This window comes from Chelmon rostratus, chromosome 7 (assembly GCF_017976325.1).
Source record: "Chelmon rostratus isolate fCheRos1 chromosome 7, fCheRos1.pri, whole genome shotgun sequence".
Taxonomy (NCBI): domain Eukaryota; kingdom Metazoa; phylum Chordata; class Actinopteri; order Chaetodontiformes; family Chaetodontidae; genus Chelmon; species Chelmon rostratus.
Window position 1 is genome coordinate 5,483,144 of NC_055664.1, and position 18,689 is coordinate 5,501,832.

General features: G+C 45.9%; 2 protein-coding genes across 2 annotated transcripts; one reads left to right on the top strand and one right to left on the bottom strand.

Moving 5' to 3' along the window:
* Window positions 1–429: 429 nt before the first annotated feature.
* Window positions 430–12,815, bottom strand: sgpp2 (sphingosine-1-phosphate phosphatase 2). Its single transcript, XM_041940559.1, has 5 exons — window positions 12,433–12,815; window positions 11,283–11,444; window positions 5,148–5,327; window positions 1,779–1,868; window positions 430–1,182 (listed from the first exon to the last, which is right to left on the bottom strand). The coding sequence occupies exons 1-5, from the start codon at window positions 12,658–12,660 to the stop codon at window positions 637–639; spliced, it is 1,206 nt and encodes a 401-aa protein (XP_041796493.1). The 5' UTR covers window positions 12,661–12,815; the 3' UTR covers window positions 430–636.
* A 2,122-nt stretch (window positions 12,816–14,937) lies between these two features.
* Window positions 14,938–17,900, top strand: LOC121609043 (E3 ubiquitin-protein ligase rnf152-B). Its single transcript, XM_041940560.1, has one exon. The coding sequence runs from the start codon at window positions 15,000–15,002 to the stop codon at window positions 15,768–15,770; it is 771 nt and encodes a 256-aa protein (XP_041796494.1). The 5' UTR covers window positions 14,938–14,999; the 3' UTR covers window positions 15,771–17,900.
* Window positions 17,901–18,689: the final 789 nt, after the last annotated feature.

Here is an 18,689-nt window from a genome sequence, read left to right on the forward strand (position 1 = left end):
CTGAGCTGTGCAGATGACAAGCCTTGTTGTAAATTCAGTCTGACAGGTGCTCCGGCATTCCTTCAGACTCTACTGTAGCGAAGGGAGCTTTAACTCTTTCATTACTGCTCAGTCAGGCCTGAAGATACAGTAACCAGGCCCACATGGTGTAGCAGATGGCCTGTTCTAACCCAACAAGTGATATGACTTAAGAGGACAAAGGCAAAGACAGGTGCCACTGAAATGACATTGCCAAGTTTCCGTTAAGGTGGTTTTGATAGGATTTTCCTGACTGGTATGAGCTTGTCTGGCTCAAGAGGGGGTACTCCCATTGGAAGATGCTAATGGGAAACCTGCCTGGTGGAAGGTTTTAGCATGTGCAGCTTCTGAAAAACACAACGCAGCAGTAAGTCAGTGACTACACAATTCAAACAGTGATCAGACTGGTAATTCAATCATAAAAACTTTATTGCAAGGTGAGCTTTACTGCTTTCCGGTCAGTTACAAGTATGCTCTTGTTAATCATTCCCAGCGGAAGCTCCTTGTTTAAGACAGTTAACATGTATAAAAGAAAAAAAGGTAATTTGATGCACATTGAAATAAATATGAGGTCCAATTTTGTTCAGATCATTTTACATCATTTTTTACTTTAACAGTTCATAGCAGCCCCAGTACAACAAAGACTCTACTGACCACTATAGAATTGACAAGTCCAACAGCTGTGTATGTGACAAACTTATACGGCACCTCAATCTCTCTCCTCCTCCTGGCACTGTCGTCATGGTTCGGCACTCTGTACCATGAGTACAACACCCGCAGGCTCAAGGTTTTCACTACCTGCCGAGTTCCCACTAACGCCAGCGCTCCGACAAGTAGGCGGGCGACTCCTAGCGCCAGCACGTTTGCTGTCAGTGTGGGCAGGGGTACAGGTAATACCCCCTGGGGCTCAAACGTCTGCCCCAGTTGCTCATTCACCCAGTATCCCACGGAGCTCCCGGCCCCCGCTCCTAGAATGGTGGTCGTGTCCCCCCGCGTGGTGCTGTAATAGTCCAGCTCTGGGTATGTGTAGCACAGGAAGAAGGGCAGCGCCAACGCCACCACGGGGGAGACGTGGCTGGTGAGCTGGAAATGGTCGAAGGTTTCCCAATATGGGTAGGTGGCAAACATGAGGATGGCTGAGATTAAAATGCCACAGATCACATCCTGAAAGCAGAACAAGGACAATATTTAGCAGGAAAACTTCCTGCCAAGAGGGAATATTTTTTTTTAAATATTAAATATAAAAACTCAGTAATTAGCTTGCTATATCTTGTTTAACCTTAAGAAAAATACTGAACACTTTCAGGTTGTGTTTTGTATAGGTGCAGTATAAAACCACAACGTTTTAATGTTTATTTTTTTTGCACTTTTTACTGATCATATGTGTTGTCAGCGACCTTTAGAGGTGTTGGCAGGTAGGTTTTGTTTGGACAGAGCCAGGCTCGCTGTTTCCCCCTGCTTCCAGTATTTCTGCTGAAATAAGCTAAGCTAAAGCTACCCATAAAGCTGTGTTGCAGTAATGAGGCCGCCCTTAAAGCTGTGATAGATGAGTACTTAAACATAACTCATCTAATAACTTCATATTATGGCATCGAGATTTTCAAATGAAAGGAACAGAAAGTGCCTGCTGCATTAAAAGCCTTGGATCAAAGCCTCAGCCAGACAGTTTAAACAGACACAGATATGAATTATGAATCCTGCATTGAGCTTGAATGTTTTATGCTGTAGGTTATGTGAGTGTGTGTGTGTGTCTAGCTCACCAAAACTGAGTGCATGCCAGTGTAGAGGCGGCTCAGACACACCAAGGACGACAGCGTCACTGCGATCAGCAGACCCACCTCAAACTGGAACTGAGACACAAAAACACACACTTAGATCACTAACCGTCACACACTGATGTTTACTTCACATACACACACGACGACAAAAACACCACTCCCCGATTAGGGTGATAAAAGATGAAATCAGTGAAAGGAGAGTGTTGTCTGTCACATGCCCCTCGCATTCCTAACATTCCTCAGTGGAAGGACAACAGCAGCTGTCATTTGGTGCTTTTCTAACCTTCCTCCACTTCCCTGTTAGTTTCTGATCAAATCATTCATTCGTCAATCCTCTTGATGGCGACGTGTAGCCCCTCTGTCTGCCGCTTATCCATTCTGCCAGGTTGACGTACTGCCCATCATTAAGTCACTGCTCCTTTATTCCTCTACTGTCTCTCCATCCTCTCTGCCCGCCCTCCTTTACCTACGGCGGCAGGTTTTGTTCCCCCCTCCATTTCAATAACAGTGAGAAGAGAGGCCTTGTGCATTCATTCACCTCCTCCGCCCTCCCCTCCTGTGCCCCCCCTCCTCTCCTCTCCTCCTCGCTGCCTTTTTTTCCTGTGTCCTTTCCTGTCTTTTGCAGCTGGAAGCCTATTCACTGGTAGTTCATGAAGAGAGGGTTTTTTTTGAATGGCCACAAAGGATGCAGGGGACAGGAGGGGGTCACTCTGTGATTGACTGTCGTGACCTCCGACCTGCTCCGGGAACCGGGCGAGTTGCCCTGAGGCCTTTGGCCATTCAGGAGCCTCTGCAACAGCCCGCTACTCATCTATAGCTATGCATGCTCTTTTCTTTCGGGGGAATCCTTGAGGAATGTCGGGCCACTGCCGTGAGTGCTCTACTGTACACGGGGTGTCTCGGGGGTTGTTGAGATAATTTCTCTGACCTTGACAACGCCACTGCGAGAAAATGAAGGCAAATAGCTGAACTGACCACAAATCAGGCTGACAGCTGTAGAGGCTGTAAACTACTAAGTGAAGGATTTAGCATGCATTCAGTTCTTCATTAAAACAGTGCTTGATTAAGACGGCCTATGATTGAGCCACTGAGTGTTTTATTGACTTGGCTGTAGAGTGGGAGAGATAAAGAGGGGAAGAGTCAGGAGGAGGAGGAGGAGGGAGGTGGAGACGTGGACTGACAGTCATTGACTCAGTTGAGTCCATCAGAAGGCTAAACAGCAGCTCGACGGGTGTGGCTGATGGTGACTGATGGTGACTGCTGGCCCCGCCCCTGCCTGCCCATTGTCCAACAGCTCAGTGAGGATTCTGTGATGGACAGCGGAGCCACTCCCTTCATCCCACTCAGCTAGCAGTGAGCAAGCTGCCGTCCACAGGCTCCCAGTGCCTCAAACTGTAATGCATTCAGCGCTTTGATCTGAGTGAAGCTGCTCATTTGGATCAACTTATTTAACTGGTCCCACACTAATCTTGAAGGGAATCCATAAAATCCAATGGCAGTGTGTAATAGCGCTTCTAATGAGATACCTAGGGTCACAATTACAGTTCAACATCCACTTAGCCTACCCTTCCTAGCTCTAATGAGGCGTAAGTAGGTCATTTGCAGTCAGCAATGCCATTTTTCATTGTAATGAACAGTCTAACCATTGACTATCACAGTTTCAGTAAATTGCCAATCAAGAAACGTTGTGCAGTAATTGTTACTACCATCTCTAAACATGAAAAAAAAAAATTCAATTAACACTTGAAATGGTGGAGGCACTTGCAAATTGGGGCAATAATCGTATTTTGTCTCCATAATGATTAACAGAAGAGATACCGCTTCAGTCACAGCGGAGATTATACATTTAGACTTAAAAGCAATAGAAGGTATAACTCATGTAAAACAGAAGCACAGAAATAATTTCACCTTTTGGTAAGAGTATGTAACCTGACGTGCCAGACGGTTTGTTACTCAGAACCATCTTGGAAGTTGTGCGAGGAGAAGGACAGACAGTTTGAAACAATACTTGGCAGGTGATTGGATGACCCATTTGTCTATCATGGGCTAACTTCAACCAATCAGATCAATGAACCATATGATGTTGTAAATCAAACTCTGAAGCCGGTCTGAAGAAGAGTGAAAACATACTTTCCATCAAGAAAAGCCTTCAGTCTGTTCTTTGCTCTGAATATTGTCCAGCTCTGATAGACACGATGCTATCGCAGCATCTACGCTAACCTCTTCAAGAGCCGCCATTGTTGTTTTGGAGCGAGCAGTCGCTTCTCTCACGGTCAAACCCAGAGCATGCTCGCCCGTAGCTTCCAGCACTTTCTTATTTCATCTTGTCTTGGTCTGGCAAGATGGATTCTTGGCTCGTGTGCCCTTTTAAGATCTCATGATCTCACAAATCCAGCTGCCTCACGAGTTCAAAGAGTATATGTAGCAAAGCAAGGCTAACAGCCAGGCTAGCGGCTCTGTGAGGCTGTACTTCAGAACGACGGTGCTTTGACCTAAATGCTGAAGTTAGTATCTTAACAAGGTCACAATAACAGTGCGAACATGCTAACGTTTTGCAGGTATAATATATACTACATGTTCAAATTAGTTAGCTGGTAAGCATAGCAACATTTGCTAATTAGCACTACACACAGTGAACAGCTGAGGCTGATGGGAACTGCATTGGTTTTGCAGGTATTTGGTCATAAACTGTGGTACAAGACAAATTAAAATGTTGATCTGACGATGGTGCTGAATGAAACCATGGTGCTGGTTCCTGAGGGGAGTGTCTCGAACCAGGTTTCATGGAAATCCACCCAGTGGTTGTCGAGACATTTCACTCAAAACCACAGATATCAAAGTCATAATGGCATTAGAAGAAAAGTCCAAACATCTCCAAAGTCATTAGTCTTCATCCTCTGAGCTCCATGAATGTCTGTACAAAATTTAACGCCAATCCACCAAAAAAGATATTTCAGTCTGGACCAAAGTGACGGACGGAGCACTGCCAGTCATAAAGCTACAATGGTTGTGTGGCTATTTGGCTAATAATCTAACATCAAATATGAAATTATTAGCTTCTGTGAGCCTTTAAACCATATCTCAGTGTCTTCCTCAGCATATGAAGACCATAACCCTGTCTTGGGCCAAAACCGGTCTTTGACATTGGACGTGAATGGTCTCTTTGATTATTCTCCACCATCCACTGACTCCTGGTGGATGCTTCCCTGTCAGTGCTGTGACCTGAGCCACCTCCATTCGCTGATGAAGACTGTGAGATTTGGCTGAAAGCACTGTAACTCACAACTGCAGAGAGCACTTCTGGGCTGCTTTATTGTACTGTATTTAATGGCAGCTATCTGTGATGCTCACCTGTATCCTGGCGGGAGCGCTTAGTAAAAGCGTGAAGGAGATGGCAGTTGCAGCCATGGCGTGGGTGGAGGGCAGTCCGTACTCTGCATCGACACGTGTCTCCAGCTTGACCACAGGAGGCGAGGGGGGGCGAGGCAGCTTCAGCAGGTCTTTCATCACCTGGCCGACGTACATCACCAGCTGAGAGAGGACAGAGAGCGTGTCTCTAAGAAGCAGGCTCCCACCAAATATATGTTTTATCAGTGTCATAGGAAAACTTACTCTGAACTGACACTAATTTCTACAATTTTATCAGATTTCACATGCGTTTGCAATTTAAATAGCATTGTTGGCATCATACAGTGTAGATATGTCATCTGTACCTGACAGAAATAAGCCAATGAGTAAATCATTACAATAAAACAGGAGAAAAGACTAGAGGAGAGTACTGCAGTGTGCAAAAATTAGAGATGGTGGAAGATGATAATAAAGTAATGAGTCGATGAAGTAAAATCCTGATTAGGCTATGCTCTTGATCTAACCACACTCTCTCATAAATAAGTAATCACCGTTCCCACTCAACAAAAAAAGGAGGTAAAAAAAGAAAGAGCGGAGACCCACCCTGGGATAAAGTGCAGACGCCGCAGTCGCACAGTAACAAAATCTATTGTCAGAAACTGAGAATTGAAGAAGGCAGCGTTTGCTGACACAGCGTCTTGAGCCGGTGGGGTCAGACTGAGGCCTCTTGACACAATGACACACTCAGTGCAAGGTGTGTGTGTGGTGCATAGGTGAGTGTGTGTGTGTGTGTGTGTGTGTGTGTGTGTCTCTTGCCAAATGTGCTGCCTATTCTCTTTCATGAGATCCTCAGCGGCCCTCGGAGGGGCAGCCTGCTCCAGCTCCAGGTTTATTTAAAGCTCAGCCTTGTATATTTAATGAATGGCTGTCTTAGCGAGGAGCAGGGAGGCAGTGCACAGAGAGCTAGCAGGACACTAATGTGTGCGTTTAAGGGAGAGAATAGAGAGGTGGTTATTACCATCTCCACTGAAACTGTAATCAGGAAATTCTTGTTACCATGGCAAATGAGATAAAAGTGCATCTACTGACCTGGTGTTTGTGCAGCTTAACTTTCAGACACAGACAGGCTCGCAGATGGATAGAAATTAAAGCACTCAAAATGGTCAGAAATGAGTTTTCTCTGAAGGGTGGAGGCAGAGATGGGGCAACATTTTGCATGATGGCTGCAGGGATTTGTTCCCGTTCAGCCACAAGAGCAGCAGTGAGGTCCAACACCGATGTTGGGCAACACGTTCATCCCAGAGGTGTTGCCTATGAACCTGGCTTTGTGCATGTGGACGTTGTCACACGTTGGCTAAGACACCACTGTCTGCTGTGGCATTAAGATTTCCCTTGTTTAGTTTGGCATGTCTGGAAATACATTCAGCCACTTTCTTGCTGAGAGCCAGATGAGAAGATAGTTGTGACTCAGGCCTGTGCATTAAGTAGCCTACAGAGCTTTTAGCCTTGGTTTTATCAGAAAGGCTGGGAGCAGCGGATGTACTGCAGTGAGTCTGGCTCTCTCCAAAGTTCAGAAACATGTCTAACAGCTTATCTAAACCTCATTAATAGCTTGTTTGTTTAATCCGTACACAAGCGGAGATGTTGAAAGACTGAGAGTCTTTCCAGGCCAGAGGCTCTGTGAGGAGGCATTGGCAAAGCAGTGCTTGGAGCTAAATGCTAAAGCCAGCATGTGAACAGGCTCACAATGACAAAGCTAGCATGATGATTTTTAGCAAGTACAGTGTTCAAGTATCTTAGTTCAGTGTGTTAACATGCTAACATTCGCTAATCAGAACTAAACACAAAGCACAGTGGAGCCTCATGGGAATGTCATTAGTTTTGCATGTATTTGGTTGTAGAACAACATATTAGACCAGGCATGTCCAAACTATTCCATAAAGGGCCGTGTGGCTGCAGGTTTTCGTTCCAACCAAGGAGGAGCACACCAGGCCAACCAATCAACATCAAGGGATCCCTTAGTTATCAGCTGAAAAGGGAGATCAGCTGATTAAATGAGTCCAGCCTGGTGCGCTCCTCCTTGGTTGGAACGAAAACCTGCAGCCACACGGCCCTTTATGGAATAGTTTGGACATGGCTGTATTAGACAGACTGGGGATGATGACCTGATGATGGCACTGCTAAAAATGTGCAGGCTCCAGTTCAGCTCGACACTCTCTTACTTGGAAATATAATGTGTGGATACAGCCCCTGAGCAAAAACACACCATTGTAGGGTGAGAGGCAGAGTAACCTAATCAGCATAAATATGAGAGTGGAGCGTTGGTCTTTCCAAAAGTTCACACTTTCCTTTCCATTTCTCTGTCCTCTGATCGTGTCTGAATATAACCTTTATTATTTCAATATTTCCATCGACCTACACTGTACCTACATACAGGTACACACGCCCAGACAGAATTAACCACATTAAGTGGACAATAAACAGAGGACAGACAATGGTAAACCCATTTAGCACGCCTGACCCCATCCATTCATCATGACTGTGTATTCATACAAGCCACACTGTGTGCACATCGCCCACTGTGCTCCCCACTCTGCCCTCACACAATGAATATGCCTACCAGCCCAAGTGCTTGCATGATATGATACCCTCGCCCCGCCCCCTGCACTCCCCATCAACACACACATCATATTCAGCTGGCTCCAGTAAAGACAGTGTGTCAGTGGTGCCTTTGTGCGAGTCACATCAAAGCACTGACCCAGGGACAGTCTGATCACATTAAGGGGATATTTAAAGACAGCTCAAGACACACGAACAGACATAGTTGTGCTAGAGTGTGTGTTTTCTCATGAATAAGAGTATTGATCGAGGCTGGTGCAGCTTTGGACTTTGATCTGTCAACATGTGGATCACAGGGACTGTGTGTGTGTGTGTGTGTGTGTGTGTGTGTGTGTGTGTAGACACACAAAAGAGGAGCTATTGTACAGGTCACTGTTTGTATGGAGAAAACACAAGATGTTTGTTTTGTTCCACAGCAACTTAATAAATAGCTGATTTGATTACAAGTTCATATTTTTGTGATGCATTACAGCCCTGTGACCACCGAGGTACAGGAAAACACAGTGATACTAATAGAATTATTGGTGATAATAAACTGCACTCCTGGGGTAAATTCTCAGTGGGATAAACATGATCTGTGGACACATCTGTGATAGTAACATATTTCACATCAGAAAATCGTATCTGAGTTAGGAGTTTAACTGACTGTAAAACCCGTCAGCAGCACATAATGGAGGCTGATCTGTTCAATAGGTATTTTAGGAGCCATGCTGCTACCTGCTCTCTTGAACAAAGGTGTGTTTTCTGCAAGCATGTAACAGTTTCCCCATAATATGACTGTGGAGCCAATATGCCAAATCCCTACAGCATGGTTCCTGCAATTTACTGAGATAATTCAAGTGCTGCTCCTGCTTTATGGCCCACTCTTTGATTTACAATCCTCTTGCTCTTTTGTGAATTTGTTTTTATACATATCTTTTAGAATATCGCTTTACTCGACTTTTGTACGGTTTGTGTTTTGCTGAGTGGGCCTTTGCTTCTCCACAAAAACATAATTCATATCACATGGCTTGTTAAGCACAGCAAGAGTAAGTGTACTGCTGCGGCTGTGGCCCTGTGAGGCTGCTGCTAAGCATGCTAACATGCTCACAGTGGCAATGACAATCAGGTTGACTGAATTTGTCCAAGACTCTGTGTTATGACCAAATACCTGCGTAAAGAATGACACTCCCATCAGCCTGAGCTGTACTTTGTGTTTAGTGCTAATTAGCTAATGGCAGCGAGATCATGCATGAAACTAAGAGAGCGAGTGAGCATGGTAAACATTACACCTGAAGGCTAAACATCAACATGTTAAGGCTGTCCTTGTGATTAGTTAACACGCTGACGTTAGCATTTTATTCAAAGCACCATGCTGTGCCTGTTAGTACAGCCTCACAGAGCTGCTAGCACGGCTGTGGACTTGTTTGGGACAAACCAGAAGACTGTCTGAAAGCTCTTAAGACCGAACAAACCACACATAAACACTGTTTCCAGTCAGGATGGAGCATAAAGCTTATGACTGAGTAAATACACTAGATTGCACACTGACACTAACGATTGGAGTTCTTACTGCAGAGGACCTCGCAAATCCTGCAAGAGCGCCAATTTTTTGCCTGCACTTGTATCAAAATAAACAAGGACGGCAACCAGCACTTTGCACTGTTTATATGCAGTGCAATTTGTGCTGAAAAGGCCAAAAAAGGAGAGGAAAAAGCACAGATCCACCAGTTCACCAACTTACCCAGACTGGAACAGACCCGGTCCAACTTGGTCCGATCAGCCCACACGCCTGAATCGTCTTCATAACTGGCTCATCAATCATAACGTGTGGCCCTGCCTTAAGTCTCCGTCCACTAATACAATACTTTACTTAATTCATAGTTCATGGTTTGGTCATCATTTTTGTAAATTATAATCTGTGCATTTTTGTTCTGGTCGTTTTCAAGCACAAAATGTGGTTACCATGGCGGTACAAACAGCAGTGACCACAGTTTCCTCGTAGTGACGACAGGACGGGGTCACACTCTGCCAATTAAGTGATGAGATGTCTTTTTATCCACAGATTAAACGCTTTCTGATGGCTGATCCATGACTGATAGAGGCCCTGTCGCTGAAAAAGTTTCATCCTCTGGGAATAAAGGGAGTTTTGTCACTGAATGTGGCCATCATCTGTCATCACTGGTGAGAACTTCACATGCAGTTTCCTTCTAAACACTCTTCGGTCATCAGCGCATGCCCTCCGTGTCTTTACAGTATGCCAAAGTACAACTTGAAAGTTTTGATATTCCAAGCAGCACAGTAGGTGTATGATTTGCATAACACTATGCTACAATAATACCATACAACACGGCAATATAATTCATGACCATATGGTTAATGACAGTTATTGTTTTCTAAGTCAACCAAAGTCAGACTGCGAGTAAAGGCAACAGAGAGTAGTGAAGGACACAAAGGCACACGTGTGTGTATGTGGGTGTGTGTTTGTCATGCATGGGCCTGTAATTTGTTTTCTCATGAATACAAGTCTTAATTTGCATGGGTGCACTTTAATCGTTGGCGTGAGATGCCAGTTTTGTGTGTGAGACGGGGGGGAGAGAGAGAGAGTGCGCAGCCCTCCGTGAACCCTAGATAACTCCACCAGCACAATGGCAGGGTGCTGTTAGAAGTTAAAGTGCGGGGTGAAGCGCCCCGAGGGCTGACAGACCAAATGGCCGGTCCAAAGAGAGAGAAAGCTCAGAGCGCTGATGAGGCCAATAAAACCCTCTGCTGGTAGAGCAGGGGGAGGAGAACACAGAGTAAAGCTGGTAATGTCTAACTAGAGGGAGGGCAACGAGTGTGTTTAGCAGGCGAGGTGGGGAGTGTGAGCGTGTGTGTGTGTGTTGGTGTTTATGTGTGTTTGAAGGGAGTTCACGCAGGGGCCTGGTGCAGCCAGGATGCCAGAAGAATGGTATCTCTTTCCCCTGGGGGGCCAAACAAGGGGTTCAGACACAGGGCACCCACCAAGCGCTCGGGGCGGGGACACAAAGGGCACGAAAACACACTGCCAAACACACACACAGTGCAGGGGCGAGGGGGTAAGGCCGTCTGTGTCTGTCTGTGTGCCACTAAAAGTGTCAGATACACTCTTTCTGGGATCACATGCGACATGTTCTCAGGGTCTCCTGTCACCATGTGCTGGACACTATCAGGATCAACATCTAAAGGGGAGATCCTAGCAGTCTTTGCACTGACATGTCCTCATGTGTGGCCTCTCACCATGTCAGGGGCCCTGGCCAGGCTGGCCCCCGTTGCCCCCCCCTGGCCTGGGGATATATGGACGTGGTGGTGTCAGAGACAGGTCACTGGAGTGGGGGGGGGGGGGATGAAAGGAGGTTGAGAGGTGAAGAGAGGGAGATGAAGAGCAGGGGGAAAAGAGGTGGCATTGTGGACAGACATCTGACTGAGAACTCGTGTTTGTGCCTGCTGAAATGCTCTGACACACTCACACACACACACACACACACACAAACACACACTTTCTCTCCAGCTGTGACTTACAGCCCACATGTTGACCAGGCGTCGACACAGGAACGGGTCCAGGCTCCAGTGTATGCAGGGCAGACAGGTGATGTAGAAGATCTCGTGGCCCAGGCCTGCCGACAACAGGAAGAGGAGGTGCAGCAGCCAGTTTCTTACCTCATACTGAGGCGTGCTGCAGGCCTGCAGACAGTAAATACCATTGAACGCTAAATGTGATGGCTCCTGCGGTACCAGATCGTGGACTTAGATCTACAAGCAAACCTCACGTCACACACTATGTTGGCTACACGCCTGTCGCCTTTTTTTTTGCAGCTTCTTTACATCACATTTCATTCTTTATTGCCAGGCAGCATGTCAGAATCTATTGGATATTCAACTGATTAAGGTTGCACATGAACCTTAATCATTTCCACGAAGTTTGGGGCCTCGCAAGAGACAAATTTAAACAAATAGTGATCAAAAATCAGCGCAACAGAGGCCGAGACTTCATCTTCAGCTTTCTTTAGATGAAGTCCCCCGACGCTTCCTAAATGCTCCCTTTTCCCAGATTTTACCATAGACTTTCTGTTATAAATCTGTTGTTTCCGAGCCCGAGCCAAGATAACCCTGATGATATCACTATGACATCATCAGGGTTGTTATCTTAGACTGAACAAGAGCCACAGAAGACATCACACTACTTAAGTTGTGCACTGGTGGTGTTTCATATTGCAGCTGGTCCATCTAAGATGCACTATTTAGGTTGCGTTATCAAGAGATCCTACACTCCTGAGGCAGACAGTCACTTGACTGTCGTCACCTTCTTTTTGTTAATAACCTAAATAAACTGTTTGTCGAAGATTATGGAGAAACGAGAAGAATGTAAACATCCCTTTACTGTGGTCATTGTGCAAATGAGGGGCGGCTGTCGCAGACACCCTGTCAAACGAGAAAAGCCAGTCACAGTGTGCTCTGCAAATCCAAACTTCTCGAAATAAATGTCAGTTTGTTCTCTCCAAACTCGTCAGGCCAGTGTGTTAAAATTACTTCTTGTGTTTCAAGATTTCGGGGGCAGAGTTCTGAGATAATGCACCCAGAGCTCTGACACCACACCTCTGAGCATTTATTCCCTTCAGAATAACTTCAAAGGATCAACGCATTAAAATATTGACAGGAGTGGACGACTTACACCAGCTGCATATCCGTTCTCCTTGTGTTTATAGTTTGAATTGTTATCCTGGTGGTCCCATCTTCCCCTCAGCTGTTCACGTGATTTGTCGGCGTGGACCGGGGTTCCCGCCGGAGAGCTCGTCTTCCCTCGGCTGTGATGCGCGGCTTCGACGAGGAAGAGTCCGCATCGCCTCTGGAACCGGGCCACGAGCTCCGGGTCTTGAAGGTAAGCCAGGAGCTCCAGCATTTCAGGTGAAGGAGACACGGCGGGTGTCGATTTTCTGCGCAGGAAAGGCAATGGAGGGTGATATTTTACCGAGCAGTTCGCACAGCTCCATACAGGTGCGGCCGCGGTGCGCCACAGGTGTGCTCAGTGGGGCGTGGCCAGAAGGGGAAAGAACCGGTGTTCTGGAGAAGTTGTCCGACCTTTACTCTGGGATGGGTCAAATGGTATCACAGTATTTATTGCAAGCGGAAGGGTTATTGCATATACATGATAGCAGGCGTTTCCGGACCTTTCCACTGCTGAGAACTGTAAACAAAGTGAAAGGTAGGACAATAAAATAAGTAGATAGCTCAGTGGCCCAAATACAGGCTGATATGGGATTCAAGGATATTGTTCAACCTTGTTAACTGATGGTACAGAGACACATAAGAGAGTGCAGCTGTCATCAGCACAGGTCATTCTGTGACACCTTTTTGCAGTAAATGGTCATCATTTGGAACATTTTGGGCACAAATCAGTAATTCATGTTTATTTCAAAGGCATCTGATTCAATCTGATGGCCAACACCCAGCTGATGTGCTAAAATCCATGTGTATAACAGGACAGACAGACATTCTGTCAATGTGTGTGTGAGGGTGAGAGAAAAATGCAGCTTGGAAATGCTCCTTTTTTATGTTTATTTCATTTTGTTAGCGTGTTATTTCTCCTTTATTAACACCAAAACCACCATCATCATCGTAAGGAAGCTTTGCTCAAGAAATCTCAGAACATTTAGAGGGTGATCCCTGAACAAAAGCATGCTGGTCATTGGTCAGTGGTGCCTCCATATGGAGCCTTTGGACACTCAGCAGGTCCCAAAGGTGCCAGAAACATGAGGATTTATTTACGATTCTCCCAAACTCTGCAAATCTGATGGCAAGAACAACAGTTCAATGATCCACCGTCACCACGTCTGCCAGACTCTTACATCAGCTTCAGGTCAAGTTTCCTGGATTCTGATCTGTGAGACTTAATGTGTATTAAAGGGGACTGTGACAATGCGTGCGAGCCCTCCACTCACAACTTAATGTCCCTCTTGTTGAATCCACTTCTCACTCTTCACATCAGCAAGTGTCAATATTTTAGGGAAATGAACCACAGGACATTGGTCATACAATAATACTGTGGAAATACAGTCATGTGACCTCTATCAGTATGTTACCTCAGTGGAAACAGTCAGATCAGGACTGATGTGTTCATGCTTGATGGTTTGCTCTCAGTGCTTTCAGTGTAATCAGCTTGATGTAAATGGGATGAACAGAACTTTTTGTGTCAGTCTGAAGAAAAGTTCACCATGTGATCGAATTAAGATTTAAGCCCGATGTTTGAGCTCAGCCTCTCAATAAAGCCTGTTTGAAATATCTAAAACTAGGTTATGTTTGTTGCCATGTGAGTAATTAACATATAGATAATTCTATTTAGAAAATTCAGGTGCACACTCTGGACATGGGGTTTTAGACAGCCTGAAAGCAGTAATAAAAAAGTGCCTCATTGTTGTTTACAGTGGAGAAATAAGAGGTTCTACTAAATGTAGACCTACACGATGACTATCTGTCATTTTCTCCAGCTCCGCAGATGCCAGGAGCCTCCATGATTCTGCCATGACTTATTGAATAAAGGCTGTGTGCGGAGCTGGAGAGCCCCCTCCCTTTATCAAGTCTGCTCTGTTTATCTGGATGCAACAGTACAGTCAGCTGCTCCCTTCAGCTCCTTGTAATGTAATACAGCGCGGGCCTGTGTTTGACTGGAAGTTTTGCTGGCACATTGTGTGACTTAAGATGTTCTTTGTTACAGGAAACAGTGGATTGACGCCCCCGGTTGACCAAATTAGCGCATCCTGTGGTCTGGCATGGTCTACGTAACTGGGACCGAGCATGGCTGTCATAGCTGCATCCAGAGCCCTGAAAACAACAACAACAACACACACACACAAACACACACACTCTCTCTCTTTTACTGGACTTCAGACGGCACATCGCTGCTCCCTCTCTCTCTCTCTCTGTGGTTTGTGGGATGCTCGGACTCTGGATGGATGAGCCCTCGCGTCGGAGTCACCACCATTACATCATCTATTCCCACACAGCCCGACGCCAAACGAGAGCGGTTTAATATTGAAGCGGGATCCCGGGCGCTCAGACGGAGCAGCAGCCGCCCCGCTCCGCGCAAAGGACGCTGTGGGGATTATTAAAACACATCAACAGCGTCTGCGGGGATGATGGCGGTTCAATGAACGGGGAGGAGAGGAGGGGGAGAGGAGGAGAGACGTGCACCGTCATCAGCATCTGTCCGCCAGCTCCCTTTGTGTTCACCGGAGAATGTGAATGGCGAAAGATGACATGGCAGAGGTAGATTTGGCATCAAACGGAGCGGAACCCCCCGGCGAGGCCTCCTCGGCGTTTCCCTACGAGGAGTACGAGTGCAAAATCTGCTACAATTATTTCGACCTTGACCGCCGGGCTCCGAAGATCTTGGAGTGTTTGCACACGTTTTGCGAGGAGTGCCTGAACACGCTTCACCTCCGGGAGGAGCGGCCATGGCGCATCAGCTGCCCCGTCTGTCGCCACCGGACTCCGGTGCCGGATTATCGGATACAAAACCTGCCCAACAACACCAAGGTGACGGAGGATTTTCCGCTCTACATCGACTCGGACCCCCTGCCTCAGGACGCTCTGCCGCCGTACCCACCGCCGCTGCACCCGGCTCTCGTCGCCCTCCGCCGGGAGGAGGCGTCGGGGACGTCCAGCGCCAGCCAGGCGACCCCGTCCACCACCGTGTCCACGGCCACGACCCTCTCCCAGGACTCGGTGCGCTACGACAGCTGTCAGAGCTGCAAGAGAGTGGCGCTGACCACCGGCTGCGTGTGCGTGATCTTCTCCTTTCTGTCCATGCTGGTGTTGCTGTTCATGGGCCTGATCTTTGTGCACAGTCACAGCATTCCTCCCTCGCCGGCGGGACCCATTTGCTTGTCGGTAGCCAGCATCCTGGCCATGTTCTCGGTGGTCGTCACATGGCTCATCTGCTGGCTCAAATACAGACCGGATCATGAGACAGGCCGCTCATCCGCCACCAGTAACTCCCGGAGAAACGCCTGATAGGCTGCTGGCTCTGACTACTCATGGAGATGCTGTGCTGTGGGTGTGTGATTATGTACATAATGCTGGCAACTGATACTCCTGCTCCCTTTACTTTTTTGTAGGAATCAATCTCGTCCAAAATGGCCTTTTATCAGTACAGCAAGCACCCGAAGGCCTTGATGTTGTTTGGAGCAATAGGCCGACATGATCCTTGATAATCTTTCCTTAAATTATGCACTTGAATTGACTGTAGGCGCGGTTGGCTGGGCGTCTTGATGAGTGAACTCATCCAAGGCTTAGACCCCTGGTGCTGGTCTAAACTGTGGTGGGTTTGATGACTGAATGTGAAGTGCTCATTTCCAGGGTTTGATGCCCTCCCCACTTTATCCCAACAAATAATATGCATATCCCACTATGCCACTCACTGTATGATAACTGTCCATGATGATTCACTCTTATATCTCAACAAAGCACTATTGTATTGTACAGATATTTGGCAATGTTAACTTCTGAGTTTCCCGGTGATGGATTTAGGTTTTTAGGGCCTGTATGTTAATGTGAGAAGCCTCTGAAATGTCATTCTGCTACAGGGGAGTTGTGTCCACAGTCCAAACTGTAAATAGTCCACAGAGAAGTCGTGAATACTGGATAGGTGTGATCAGCCTTTCTAAACGTATCCTACAGGATGGCACTGTTTCCTTTCCCACATTGAAAAGTGCACCTCTTCCAGGTTTTTCAAAGGGATTCCAAGAGGTTGCTTGCGTTTGGCTACTCCTGTGCATGTTAGGCTTCGGAAAGGTCAAGGATGTTTGTTAGAACTTTTTTTTTTCTTTTGACAGAAGTGTCTCCTGACTCGCGTGCCTCACCTTGTTGCTGAATGAAGCAAAACTTCACTGTTATCAAAATCATGCACGGGCCTCCCGCCACTTACAGCGTTCAGCTGGGGTGTCGGCAGGGATTTCCTCTTTCTGTCACATCATTCACACATCAGGAGTTGAAAACAGGGTTCGCAGCACGGAGCTGCATCCCACATTGGCACCTTGTCATACTTGTGGGAAATGTGGGTCATTGCATCTGGCTTTGAAGAAAGGTCAAATAGATAACAGTGACTAGAAGTATTTGTTAAACAGGTATAATTCAGGCTAAAGTCCACCCTCAGCTGCTTCCATGTTCAAGTTCACTCCTCTTCTTTCTTCAAAGCCACATGTGCGAATCTTAAGTGTCTGTTTCTCGGCCAGCCAGACAAGGGGAGCAGCTTATAAAAGGATATATTTGGTGTAACTCTGAGATTGTCACGAGTCATAATTACCTCTGGAAACTTCAAGAGCCCCTTGAGCTGTGCTGAGATCAGAAAGAATCATACTACATACTACAGTATGGGCCGAGCAAGTTAGTGTTTTTTCAGTGCCTGCACTAATACAATGCAAATATGTAATTTTTCCTAAACTAAAACTTGATATAATTGGGTTTATATGAGTTTTTTCCTCAGAAATACATTGCAGGTCTGTATCAAAACAGAAACACTGAACTGACTTTTCAGTGATATCAGACAACACAGTGCAATCAAGAAAGCTAACTTCTTATTATGAATATTACTGTGAACCGTTGGTAAATTCTGTGTATGTAATTGTTGGTACAATCTATACAATTATTTATTTATAACTCTTGAATATGGCAAAAAGTGGTACCTTATTTGTGGTGCAGTGTAAGACCCTCATATTGACAAATGTGTGACGGTCCATGAAGCATGTGTATTGCACCCCTGTGTTATGTTCTTTCTCCCCGACCTTCCTGTCAGCATTTATCAAAGGATTCGGAGATGATTCGGACACCAAAGTGGTTCAATCTAAGCACTTATTGCCCTCGCACACTCAAGGTGTCCCTACCTCACTGCATGGGGAAAAAGCAAAAAAACAAAAAAACAGTCCAACAGGATTCTTCAGCCGCCCTTATCTGATTCCCATACTTGCTTCAGTCATCCTGCTCAGCCTTTTCCCAACTGTCAGATGATGCACTTTCACCCTCTTATTTGACACAAGTAACGGGGTCTACCTTTGACTAATGTAAGCATATTGTATTTATTTCAGAGGACCTAGAAAATGTTGGTTTTTATGAGAATCTGTGGTTGTTGTTTAAGTACCAAACGTATTTGCACAGAGAAATGTTCCTTATGTTCTGTTTTACATACGTAAACACATTTCAGTAATAAAGGAAACATGAATATCCATTGCATTCATTCGTTGTCTTAGTGCAGTGTTACAGGGGCTCTATATATGCTCAGTCTTAGCTACATAATGACTTATGGTAATCTATATATATAGAAATTTGACCCCTCAACACAAAAAACAAACAAACAACGATTTCGGTCATCAAATGCCCCCATAAATCGAAAAGAAACTATGTTCTCCCTTCAAAATTCAGTGTTAAATCAACTCTAAATCCATCTGGCTCAAGATCGCCCTTCCTGCTGTGTATCAAATACGCCCCCTACTGGACGACAAAGGATTCTACATGCTACCTAAAAAGTGAAGACCTACCCCTCTTTCATTTCTCATGTAGGTCCAGTTGTATAAACTTCTTGTGGCTGAAACTTGATTAAAAGTAAATACTTTTTTTTTCAATGTGGCCTGGATGCTGATGTGCCGGTAATATCAGAGACTGAGATTTCTCACATGTGTTTACCTGTTCATACAAGGCTCCCTTTTACTTCATATAAACTAAGCCATTCAGCAACTTTCCCCCCATAAACAAGCAGAATAGATACAAACCAATGTTGATCTATCACCATGCTACTATTTAGGCCATACATACTTCACATCATGTATTAACCAACAGCTCCGTGCCCCATCAGTTAAAGCTGTCACACAGTCTATTTCCTGAAATCATACACAGTCATTCTGTCCTCTCCTTCATATTCTGCAAACAAGCCTCTGCTGG